The sequence below is a fragment of the Oryctolagus cuniculus genome, chromosome 18 (genome assembly GCF_964237555.1).
Source record: "Oryctolagus cuniculus chromosome 18, mOryCun1.1, whole genome shotgun sequence".
In the NCBI taxonomy this organism is placed as follows: domain Eukaryota; kingdom Metazoa; phylum Chordata; class Mammalia; order Lagomorpha; family Leporidae; genus Oryctolagus; species Oryctolagus cuniculus.
The window spans coordinates 40,115,276-40,127,545 of record NC_091449.1 but is presented as its reverse complement, the minus strand read 5'-3'; the positions used below and the strand labels follow the sequence as shown (position 1 = coordinate 40,127,545).

The 12,270-nt window shown below is 62.4% G+C and overlaps 1 protein-coding gene across 4 annotated transcripts in view; it reads right to left on the bottom strand.

The window, feature by feature from the left end:
• Positions 1-12,270, bottom strand: part of GNAO1 (G protein subunit alpha o1) — a 178,316-nt gene that overhangs the window by 7,277 nt on the left and 158,769 nt on the right. For 2 of the 4 annotated variants that reach the window (XM_051847158.2, XM_070061943.1), the window contains 4 exons: positions 12,027-12,155; positions 10,325-10,454; positions 6,439-6,592; positions 443-4,338 (listed from right to left, as the gene is read on the bottom strand). In XM_051847158.2, the coding sequence (XP_051703118.1) occupies positions 4,151-4,338; positions 6,439-6,592; positions 10,325-10,454; positions 12,027-12,155 (601 nt within the window). In that variant the 3' untranslated portion in view covers positions 443-4,150. Of the gene's footprint in view, positions 1-442; positions 4,339-6,438; positions 6,593-10,324; positions 10,455-12,026; positions 12,156-12,270 lie in introns of those variants that run through there. The other 2 variants (XM_008257311.4, XM_070061942.1) reach the window with 1 other exon arrangement.

Here is a 12,270-nt window from a genome sequence, read left to right as displayed (position 1 = left end):
CTGCCATCCCACTGCACAGCCTGGAACCCATCAACAAGGAGCCGAGAGCACAGCCTGTCCCTCCCAAGCTTCCCAGGAGAAAACACAACAAAGTACAACAAAGACGGCGAAGTCAGCATTGGAAAGATGGCAGGGGTCGCAGGCGGCCAGCAGCTGCCCACAGAGCCACTGAGAACTGCCCGGGGCCATCTCCCCCAGGTCTTCCACCTGCCCAGGCTGCGGCGGTGCCAGCACACTGCCCAGAGCATGTCAAGGCTATGAGCAAGCGTGCTGGGACAGACCTGCCTCCTGCCTCCTGCCTCTCCAAGGCTGAGAGGTGGGCAGGGCGGCTGGTCGCCAGCAGGACTATGCCCATCCCCCAGACCGCCCCCAGGCACCGGGCATGAGGGTGCTCCTGGTGCACTCCCCTTGGGCACTGACACAACACATCACACTCACGCTAGAAATAGCTGGCACTTTTTATTAATAGTAGGTGACTAATAAACACATTATGGCAGCCAATAAATTATTACAATTACTAGAGATTTATTAAACCAACAAGTCACTCTCTTAGAAAATTACAGTTAATAGGGGGTGGGCAGAGGCAGCAGGGGAGGGAAGTGAGGCCACTGGGCCTAAGAGAAGGTTTGCTAGGGAGACAGTGGGGTGCCTGAGCCCACCTGTGCTTGGGACTGGGAAGGGAAGCAGAGGGGCCACAGGAAAGTAGTGGGGGAGGGGCACGGGGCAGGTCAGAAGCAGCAGGGGCAGAGCAGACCAAGAGGTGACAGGAAAGGTGGGGGTGGAGGTGAGGGTGGGCTGCTGGCCTTGGTGCACGGGGCCTAGGGGTGAGCATTTCCCTCCCACGCACAGCCCCTCTCTGTCAGGGTCCACAGCGGTGTGTCTGCTATGCGCAAGCTCCCCACTGGGCAGGGTGGCATCAGAACTCTTTTCATTGAACCCGCCCTCCTGGCAGCAGCTCCTGCCTGGACCCTGTTCCCTGGGCTGCCGGGACTCTCCCTTCGGCAGGCCTTGGCCTCACACAGGGGCCTGCCTGAAGGCGCTTGCCTTTGGCACTCAGCTGGAATCCCCGGTGGCCATGGAGGAGAACTGCCAGGCTGTGCCTGAAGGCCTGAGAAGAACAGATTAGGCTGGAAGAGGCCGTGCACCTCAGACTTGCCTGGAGAGCGGGCAGCGGGCAGGGGACTAATCTGGAGGAAAGGCGGGGCTGCGGTGAGCTCCCTTGCCAAGGGGGTTGAGGAGCAGTGGGAGGCGGGATGCCGGCTGGAGAGAATCAGCCACAAGGCAGGAGCTGGGTTCCCTCCCTGCTGCAGGACTCAGGCTGGCAGACGGGAAGGGCTTGGGTGACTCTGGGGCCTTCCTGGCTATCAATCTGCAGCTGGCCCACGTGTGGGGTCGGGGAGGGGCCTGATGCTAACTGATGCCCAGAGCAGAGCACGCAGGGCGGGACGGTTCCGACTCCCACCAGCGGTGTGAGCCTGGATGGACAGAGGGGACTGGGAGACAGAGCTGCCTCTTGGCGTCGGATTCGGTGGAGGGCTCCCACCTGGGCTCTGCCCAGCACCCTGTGGCTCTGCTGGGGCCGAGGGGAGAGGAAGGACCAGGGCACTGGGCACCGCAGGTTTCCACGCAAGGCGCTCAAGGAGCCCACAGCGCCCAGGCGACTGGCGAGGGACCTGTGTCATACTTTCCGCTGGGGGCTGGGCAGACCCCATGTTCTCCGCAGCCCAGACTCCCACAAAGCCCTCTTTGGCTCTCTGAGCCCCTCCACCCCTCTCCGGTCGGGCCAGAGAGCTTGAGAGACCTTGATCAGTACCGGCGCAAGGCACAGAACTCGCCCACAGGCACCTCCGTGGCAGGCACAGTTTTCACGAGTTTGGCAAAGCTGCCCTTCCTAGGAGGCACTTTCCCTTGGCCTACTAAATCAGAGCCACCCCGAGTTCCCCTCAGGTCCCAGGGGCACACACAGGGCCTCCGGATAAGACACCCAATCACGTCTGGCCACTTACAACGTCGCCCCCACCCCACATGCACGGCGGAGCCAAAACACGTCTGTCCCCCTCGGCGGTCCCGCCCCGGGTGGAGCCGCCTGACAACGTGGATGGGAGACGGTTGCCCCTGGGAATCCCTCTCCCTGAGGACTTACACTGGGTGCTCAAGGAATTGCCACCCCCCCCCCCCCAAACAGCAGCTCCAGCGAGAAGGTTGAGAGCAGCACGAGGAACTGAGCAGGAAATGGCAGCCGGGGGCGGGGGGGGACAGCAGGGCGGGAAGCCCCTGCTTTGCCACCCCTAATTCTGCAGGACAGGAAGGCCTGGCTTTGGGGTTCTGCCTCCAGCCTGGTACTCCAGCCAGTGTGGTGCTGTGGTTTGATGAAGAGCCCTGGGCGGCAGGGCCAATGGCTTCCCCCTCCGGGATGATGGCCTTGCGGGTGGGGCTTGGTCAGCGCCCGCCTCTTGCCAGCTGCTTTTGAGTCTGTGGCACTGTATATGGCCAGATTTGGGGCACAGCTGGCCATACCCAGGGTCTGAAGCTGGGAACCACCTGCTGTCTTCAATACTGGGCAACCTGGCTTAACTGGTCCTAGCTAGCCACACATCACAGTGCTGGCCTCATGTCCCTGCATCTGGTGCAAGGTCTAGAACGTGACAGAGGTGAACCAAGTGGAAGTGGGCCTGGGCTGCTGGGGGGCTCCCACAGCCAAGCCGGGGTGGCACTGCCCCTGCAGGCGTCTGGCACCAGGGAAGGCCCCAGGTCTCCCTGCACCACTCAGAGCTTTGGGTCTGTGGAAACCAAAAGCACAGTGGGCCTGGGGCTCTTTTCAGACTCAGGGCATGTGGCAGCCCAGGGCACCTGCCTGGCTCAGGACAGAGCAGCACCCAGAGTGCAGGCCAGGAGGACAGAGGGAGGCGGGGGCCTCTCAAGGCGTAGCCTTCTCCCCTCCCACGGGCATGTCTGGGTCCCCAGGCCCAGCCTGTCACAGCAGCTCACACGGCCTGCCTCAGGGTTTGGCATTAGCTGACTGGAGGTGCTAGGACTGGGAAACGGGTGTAGATGGCCCAAGGCCACAGGGCTTGGCTCACCAGGAAAGCCACCCTGCCTCCTTCTGCTAAGGGATCTGTGTGGAGAGGCCCTCTCCAAGGGGTCCTGGGACTCCCCCGGGTAGGGTGTGGGATGTGTTGGGGCCCTCCTCTGCCCCTGGGCATAGGGAGACAGCAAGGGCTCTTTGACTTGCTCGCTTCCAGCCAGAGTGGAACAGGGACACTGGCCACAGGGGTCCCCTTAACATCAGAACCCCCAGGCCTTGGCCTCTGTTTGCTCCTGCTAGTCTGAGTTGGAGGCACTGCCAATGGGAGAAGGAAAAGCTTTACCTGGTAGCAGGGCAGCCAGGGGCCACTGGAGAAACACAGGCACTCCCAGGTCCCCGCCCAGTCCACGCACAAGCTTGGCCTCAGCCTCCCTCCCCTCCCCAGCTTCTGTCCAGGTGTGCAATTTGGCCTCTCACCATCTGTCTTTGCAATATGTCTATGCAATATGCAAAGTGTTTCCGGGCCTAGGAAGGGTTGGGGTGGGGGGTACCTTGAAAGGGCTGAGATCACGGGAGGGGAGCAGGCACTCCCAAGGCCTGAGCCCTCCGAGAGCCCCAAGGACCCTCCCCAGGTTGGTCTGGCCCCACCCTGGCTTTTGGTGATGGAGCTGCCCTTGCCCAGGGATCCCAGGCAGAGCTGAGAGATGGCTCCCACCATCTGCCTCCCATCTGCCAGCACCCTGCCACAGGGCCATCCTCACCCCCTGCATAGCCCGGACAGCAGGAGGAGCCCCCAAGACTGTGAGTGTAAGTCATCGAGTGCAAGGCATGGCTGCCGCCCCCACCCCCACCCCGACCCCCACCACAAGATCCAATACTTTGAGATGGAGCAGAGGCCAGTGTGGGCACAGGCATGTCCCCTGCCTGGGGTGTGGTGCTCGGCGCCCCGGCCCAGCCCCTGTTACCACACTGCGATGCTGTTGGAGAGTGGGGGTGGGGGTGGCCCTTCCTCCGGTGGGCCACTGGAGGGGTCTTCTTCCTCCGTGCACAGAGCGGTCTGAGAGGTGACAAGAGGAAGGCTCCGGGGCAGGGGTGGGGTGCTGGGCCGGGCAGGGCGGCCGGGGCTCAGTAGAGTCCACAGCCCCGCAGGTTTTTGGCGATGATGACGTCCGTCACAGCGTCAAAGACAAACTGGATGTTGTTGGTGTCCGTGGCGCAGGTGACGTGGGTGTAGATCTCCTTGTGTGCTGACTTGTTCTTGCTCTCGTACTGGGCCTGGATGTAAGCCACGGCTTCCGTGAAGGCGCTGGGGCCTGCGGGAGCAAACAGGCAGGAAGCGGGTGAGGTGAGGCACTGCAGGGCCTGGCCAGAGTGTCCTCCAGGCCTGGCGCCAAGGAGCAGACGTCTGGGGCCTCTCCCAGACAGCAGCATGGGCGGGGCAGCCTGAGCACACAGCTCCGCCAGCCGCGGGCCATGAAGTGCAGCGAGTGGGACCGCGAGAGGAATGAGGCCTCTGGTCTCTCAGCCCCGCGCCTGCAGGAAGCTTCGTGTCTATACATGCCCACTGACCGTAGCCGCAGGCTTCTACCTGGCCACGCGGCGTGGGCAAAGATGTCTACAAGCACTGGCCTCACACAAGGTGTCCCTCTCCAGTCTGTGAGCTGTAGAGCTGGCCATGCATGGGAGGACGGGTCTGTGGTCTGGCTGGCTTCTGTGAGCACCCCCGCCTCCTCCCTGCTTCTCCTCACCCCACCCCTTTGCCCTGGTTGTGCTCACTCTCCGTGGAGTGAGACCCCTGGCTCACCTATTCGCTGCCTTCCTGTGTACCATATGGATCTGTTCCCACGTGACCCCCCAGGGAGAGGGGCAGCCCAGAGAGACACGGAGCAGGACCCTGACTGCACTGAAGCCCCCATGGCTTCCACAAGGTGGGCTGTGGGACCACTGAGAGAGGGGTAGGCAGGGGCCCTGGAGCTTGGAGCCATAGCGCTAAGCCGAGGTGGGAGGCCCTACAGAGAGCCTGGGGGTGGCATGCTCAGGGGCATGCCCCCAGGACTGGCCTCGAGGGCTGGAGCTGAGGGAAGCAGCCCCGGGCCACAGTGAGCTCCGCAGACTCCCTCTCCTTCCCTGCTCCAGCCACACTGGCCTTGGTGACTTACCCACCCCGCCGGTTTCACCTGCCCTCAGGCTACAGGTCACCTCACAGCGTGGCATCCACAAGGAAGCTGGCTGTTCCTGGGGTGCTGGCCTCCTGGGGCAATCAACTGACCTTGGGGAAGGGAGGGGTGGCATGGAAAGGCAGGGGAGAGTTGTGCCACTTGCCCAGCCCCAAGTCCACCCTGGGGGAGGAGGGTTCAGGATGTCCCGGTGGCCCGCAGGGTGCTACTGCCTTATGCTCTCTGGGCTCACAGGCCGGCCAGGCTGAGTCCCCTGCCTCTCCTTCCAGCACCTCTCTGGTCAGGCCCTGGACACCTGGGAGGATTTACAAGCACTCAGAACATCCCAGGGCCCTGCTCTCAGCCTGCTGCCGCACGGCCACCCCTGCAGCGCCTCGGCTCCTTCCTCGCTGCCCGTCCGTCCCACAGTCAGGTAAGTCGGCGGCAGCACTGACAGCCTCACCGACTCGTGCAGGTGGCCAGGACCCTGCTGCCTGCAAGGCTCTGTCACACCCGACAGGCCACCTGTGAGGCAGGCAGTGGTAGGACGCCTGCCTGCCATGGCCGTGACGGCCACAGTTAAGGGCAAACACAGGGTGAGGCCGGCGCCGCGGCTCACTAGGCTAATCCTCCGCCTAGCGGCGCCGGCACACCGGGTTCTAGTCCCGGTCGGGGCGCCGGATTCTGTCCCGGTTGCCCCTCTTCCAGGCCAGCCCTCTGCTGTGGCCAAGGAGTGCAGTGGAGGATGGCCCAAGTGCTTGGGCCCTGCACCCCATGGGAGACCAGGAAAAGCACCTGGCTCCTGGCTCCTGCCATCGGATCAGCGCGGTGCGCCGGCCGCAGCGCGCTGGCCACGGCGGCCATTGGAGGGTGAACCAACGGCAAAGGAAGACCTTTCTCTCTGTCTCTCTCTCTCACTGTCCACTCTGCCTGTCAAAAAAAAAAAAAAAAAAAAAAACACAGGGTGAGCTCGTGCTCATCGCCCCTCCGTCGCCTTGGCACCCCACTTCACAGACAATCTCAAGTGTGCGGAGGACGGGGCTAGTGAGCAGCAGAGCCCAGATTCCGGCCTGGCATGCCCTGACCGGGAAGCCCCCATGGCCGCCCCCGACCTCTCACTGCAGCGTATCCCAGGGTGGGGAGGGCGTCCTGCTTTGAGCTAGATTCTCAGGGCAAAGTGGCGTGGGCTTTGGAAAGGGGGCCTGCTCCCTCGGCAAGTCCTGAGCGGGCCCCTGCTGTCCTGGGCAGGGTCTCTACCTGTGTACTCAGGAAAGCAGATGGTGAGCGGGGACTTCTTGATCTTCTCTTCGAATATGTCCTTCTTGTTCAGAAACAGGATGATGGACGTGTCCGTGAACCATTTGTTGTTGCAGATGCTGTCGAAAAGCTTCAGAGATTCGTGCATGCGGTTCTGCAACAGAGCGGAGAGGCGGGTGAGGGGCGGCGGCGCCCAGGGCCCTGACCCACCGCGGCCGTGACACAGCGGGACAAGCAAAGGAAAGGTCTACCAATGCGGCTGAACGCACCACCGGGGATGGAGACGGAAGGACCCACAAGGACAGACAGGAGGTGGACCCTGCTTCATTGCACACGCAGGCAGGGTGGGGTGGAGCGGGGCCAGGCGGGTCGCAGGGTTGCTGCCCCCTTCCAAAGAGAGCTGTCCGAGGGTGGGGCGGTGAGGTCGCTGGAGGGGCTCCAGCTCCTGCAGAGGACATGCACCATGCACGCAGAGGGCAGGGCCGCAACCACCATCGACATGTCTACACAGAACTGTGGTCATGCAGATCTCGCTACCGGGGTCTCATTCGGTTTCGCCAGCGAGGTTGGGAGGGTGCACGCATTCAGTTTTGGGAAACATTAACCGAGGACCAGGAGATCCTCGAATTAATCCAGAGTTGGAAGCAGACACCAGGGGGACAGCATCTCGGGGGTGATCTTGCTGTGGCCTTGGTACGGCTGTGTGGTTTGAGTGGGCAATGGCTCCAGCTCGGGCAGGCTCTGGGGGCACTTGTTGTCAAGGCTGGTTTCTCAGTAGAGGGGCTGGAAGAACCCCAGATGAAACACAGCCAAACTGATTAACGTAGAGAACATGAGAGAAACAGAGAGAAAAAAAACCCTGAGAAACGGGTTCAAGCCATCTTGGGCCAGGGAGTCCAGGTCTGCCCATGCGGAGGGGCCTGTGCAGGCTCATGGAGGCCAAGGCTATCCTGGGACTGAGGCTGTGTGGCCAGAGAGGGGAGGCCAGGGTGGACTGTATAGACCCAAGCCAGGGGGCTGGGGAGGAGTGCAGGTGAGGGGCGGGCCGGGCAGGCAGTCACAGCAAAGTCACCCAGCATGCCCTGAGAACCGGCTGCTTTCAACTCGTAGCTGGTGGTTTCGGCTGGAGGGAGATGCTTCATACCTGCCGGGCTTGGAGGGTCTCTCAGAATCTGCTCATGCTTTGGGCCTTGGTTTGGCAAGATTAGGCCCTGCAGGCGGTGGTGGCGGCAGTGGTGGTGGAGAAGTTGTGGCCGCCCGCGGCCTAGCTGGGCGGCGCTGAGAGCAGGTACGAGGACTGGATGAGGTCTTGGGGTCCGGTAGGCAGCAGCCACTTAGCCCTGGGACCCTCCTGGCCTAGCTCCAGGAGCTGCCTCCACACACTTCTGTCTTGAGCAACCCCAACTCTCCCCTAGGCCAGGGAGGGAAGGCAAGAGCTGGGTCACTGCTGCCTACTGCTGGCCTCCCTGGGCAGAGCGTCCAGGTCCCGCAACCTGTCCTCAAGCCCGGGCATCTGGACGCGGAGCAGCAGATGTGCCTGCCCGTGGCTCGTAGCTCCGAGGCCCTCACAACCACCCCGAGGCCAGTCTGCCATCGCTACCATTAGAGAGGAGGAAGAGGAGGCCCAGGGAAGGTGAGGTGAGTGCCACGGTCACACAGCTGGCAGGGGAGGCAGACACCAGGGGACAGTGTCTTGGGGTGATTGGCGCGAGACCCCAGACCAGTCCAGATCTGAGCCCTGAGGTGTCCAACTCTGCGCGCAAGCCCTGGGCACAGACGATGCTTGGTTCTACTGCGACGGTGCGGTTCCTGTGGCTAACACGGCAATGAGCTGCTCCCGTGGGCTGTGTGTAACCCAGTCCCCCTCCCTGCAGGGGCTTTGAGGAGGGAGGCTCAGGAAGAGCCATCCATACACTTTTGCTTCCCCTACAGCTCTATGTTCCAGCAGAGGGTGGTGAGGGGAGCAGGAAGGGGAGGGGGGCCAAGGAGGCGGGAGGGGAAGTGCCCATCTGCGGTGGCAGCCAGCCTGGACTTGAAGGGCAGGAGAAAGCTGCACCAGTGTGAGGTCTGGCACTTCCTTCAGACCCATCCTCCCTGGACTGACTGCCACCCAGAAGTCCTTCTGCATCTCTGCTGTGCTCCAGAGGGAAGCAATAGCCCAGCCCCATGGCTGACAGGCCTGGAACCTGGGTCCAAGTTGTCTGTGAACCTGGCACAGCAGGTCCAGGGAGAGGCCGTACTCCAGTGACAAGGGCCTCCCAGCCCTGCCCCCTCCAGCTCCTCCACCGACTATGAAGCCCATGGCAGGAGGCACCATCACCGGCAGACCCTAGGCTGGCTGTGGGACAGTGAGCCGGGTCTCCACCGAGCAGGGCGTGCCGGGGCTGGTTGCTGTGCACTGCTGGGAGCCCAGCCTGGCTTTCAGCGGCCAGTGTCCCACCCTGGCTCCACCCTCAAGGGCGGGGACTAGGCTGGGTCCTCTGACACCACCACTAGCCGTGGACGCTGTGAATGGGGACAGCCAAGACCCCACTCAGGACGAGCCAGTGCATGGTGTGGGTCCGAGTCACCAACCCGGCTGGCAGCCAGGCCCCCACCTGCCAAACGCCTCATCACCCTGTGTAGCCCTTCAGGGCGGCGGCTCCGTCTCCCCACGGCACTGCACGCTGCAGCCCACACCCCAAAGCCCAACCCATTTTCGCGGCAGCTCTGTGGGATGAGCAGGGGTAGGGCCGATAAGGAAATTCCGAGTCCGAGAGAAGACAGCCCCTGCTCAAGGCCCAGCGTGACGGCAAGCACCTTCCACCACCCTCAGTGCCCACCCTTGGAGGCTGGGAGCACAGGGTCTAGGCGTGCCACAGACAGAAAGGAAAGACAGGCGCCAGGGCACAGCCCCATGGGATGCGAGCTCTGCCTTCGCTCCAGCGACACTGTGGGTGCCCTCGTGGACTCTGTGGGCAGCCCCAGGTAGATGCAGTTCAATAGACCCACCCACTCAAGGCAGTCTCCGGCGACAAAACTACCACCAATGGCACTGCTGTGCCAGAAACGGTACCAAGTACTGAAGTACTGTGTGTGGATTATCTCATTCCATTGCCAACAGCATCTCCGCTCCCCACAACACACACACACACACACACACACACACACGGCGAGAACTATGATTACCCCCATTTACAGGTGATCATGATGGAGGCACAAGGGGTGCTGCCCACATTTGACAGCAAAGCCAGCGAGAGGCAGAGGCAGGGCTAGGCTCAGAGGCGCCACCCTCTCTCTCTCCAGAGGAGCGCCCCCTCTGAAGCTGGTCTGGCAGTCCCAACACCAAAGTGAGAGGCCCCAGGCTGAATGCGACGCGTGGATGGAAGCTGGGAGCCCGGTCTGGCACCCTGCAAAGGAGCCCAGGGCCAAGATGGCTGCTGAGCGGCAGGCCTCTGCCCACTGCCCCTCCCAGCGCACTAGCTCTGGCTGGCGCCCCAGGGAGGGCTCTCAAGGCAGAGTCGGCCACTTCGGCTGTACGCACATTCGTGTTGGGCTGCACCCTGCCTTCGTCTCAGAATTGGCTTTATTTGTTCCTGCCTCTGTGATCAGCACACTTACTGCCCGAGACCCACGTTCTGCAGAGGTGCTGGCGGTCAGTGTGCACGCAGCCTGGGCTGCACGGCCCCGGCCCCCTTTGCTGCACTGGCACCATGAGGAGCGAGCTGGCGTGGCTACTCGTCCACAGTGGAACCCCAGCCACAGTTTGGGCCCCAGAGCCGCTGTGGGCAACCGAGGCCCACGTGCGTGTAGGGGCTGGCCTGCACTGCAGGAACCCCATGCTGCCTTGGGCTGGGCTGCCAGCCCCTTCTTGCTGCCCCTGCCCAGCGGGCTCAGGGCCACTCACCGTGGTTTCATCTTCGTGGAGCACCTGGTCGTAGCCGCTGAGCGCGACGCAGAAGATGATGGCCGTGACGTCCTCGAAGCAGTGGATCCACTTCTTGCGTTCAGATCGCTGGCCCCCGACGTCAAACAGCCTGCCGGGAAGACAGGGATGCTGGTGGGTGGCAGGGTCCATGCAGGAGCAGGGAAGCCTGGTCGTCAAGCTGTGTGGCCTGAGCGGGGGTCAAGGAGGGCACCATGCTCTCTGCTTCATGAGGAGACCTGGCTCCAAGTGCTGTCAGACTGACTGATGGACTGACTGATGGACTGGCCGTCCTGGGCTCGGGGCAGCTCTCACTGCTCTGGGGCCTCCCCGGGACCAGGCTACAGTCACGTGTCATGACTCCAAGACCTGTCTTTGCAGATGAACAGTTATACTAAGGGGTACACCCCCGTAACGCCTCTAAGAACTCCTCTCATGGGCACAGTTACACTCTATTCTTCTGCACGCATGCTCTGGAGAGGGAGGCAGGCAGGCAGGAGCTGTCACTTGTCACATTTGGATGGGAAAAGGGGCCAGGGATGTGCCCGAGCTCCCCAAGAGAGCTAACGTGGTGGAACTCGGGTCTGAGCCAGCCCTGCCGGCCCAGAAGGCTGGTGCTCACCTTTCCTCCCCGTTCAGCCCCTCTCTGGCGGATGGAAGCCTGGCCCCTTGCCCCTCTCAGATTCCATCCCCCAGGGGCCCAGGCTGGAGGATGACTGAGGGCAGGTGGGACTTATATCCTGGAAACAACAGGTCAGTCTCATATGCTAATCTCCTGAGCCCAGGGCCCTGCAACCCTGGACCCGGGGAGCCTGTTGGTACACCGCTGCTGCAGTGGGCTGGCCTCTCTGACTCTGTGTGCACGGGACAGTCGGCAGAGATCACACTGGCCTTGGAGCAAGGAAACAGGCCTGCTGGCCTTGGAGCAAGGAAAAGGCTGCCTGCTGGCCCAGGAACCTAGATAACAGAGTCCCAGCTACTTAATCTGCACAGGAGTGGCCAGGGGCCGGAGACACGGGGAGGCAAGGAATCCTAATTCCAGCCCTCCCAGGCTGGGCAGGGGCCAGGGACTGGGGCCTGTGCACCTGTTGGCTGGTCTGAGGTCCTTGCTCGCCCTTTCCCCCAGCCTCTCTTTCCGCTCCACTCACACCCAGAAAACTCACCTGGAAGGCAGCACAGGGCATGGAGGTTACCCTCAAGCAGAGGCCAAGAAATCCAGCCTTCCGCCTGTCCTGAGGCACCCCGCGCCTGGGCCCAGCTGTGTTCTGTGTCTGGGGAAAGCCTCGCTCTGCTCAGGCTTCAGCCTTCCCACATGTACCAGGAGCAGATGGGTTAGCCGTCCCTAAGCATCTTGCAGCTATGAGCCTGGGTGGATCCTCGAGGGCTCACAGATATTGTGGGGCTACCTGGGTGACCCCCACTTCTTCCTCCTCAGATTCTGCCTCAAGGGCTGGCCTCTCCTCCTTTTCCACCCAGACCCCACCCCCCACCGCCCTACCCCAGCTCCTCACAGCCCCACTGCAAGCCCTGAACTTGGCAGAAAGTGAACACCCAGACTCTGTTGGAGTTTAACTGCCCGTCCTGGTCTGGTAGCTCCCAAGGCAGGCGCTGTTGGGCTGCTTCAGATGAGCTGGGGCTGAGAGGCTGGGGTCTCCCCTCTCTTGGCTGCCTCACTGGGCCTCACCTGAAGTGAAGGTTCTTGAATGTGAAGTGGGTTTCTACGATGCCAGTGGTTTTGACCCTGGTTCGGAGGATGTCCTGCTCGGTGGGCTGGTAGTCGGCGGCCCCAATCCGGTCCAGGCTGTCCAGGTAGCTGGGGATGGTAACACACAAGGGATCATGAATCTGGCAGTAGGCATTGCTCAGGGCTCGCCGGGCCAGCTACTGTCCAAGTCTTGTCTTGACCAGGGACCCTTGAAGGCTGACTT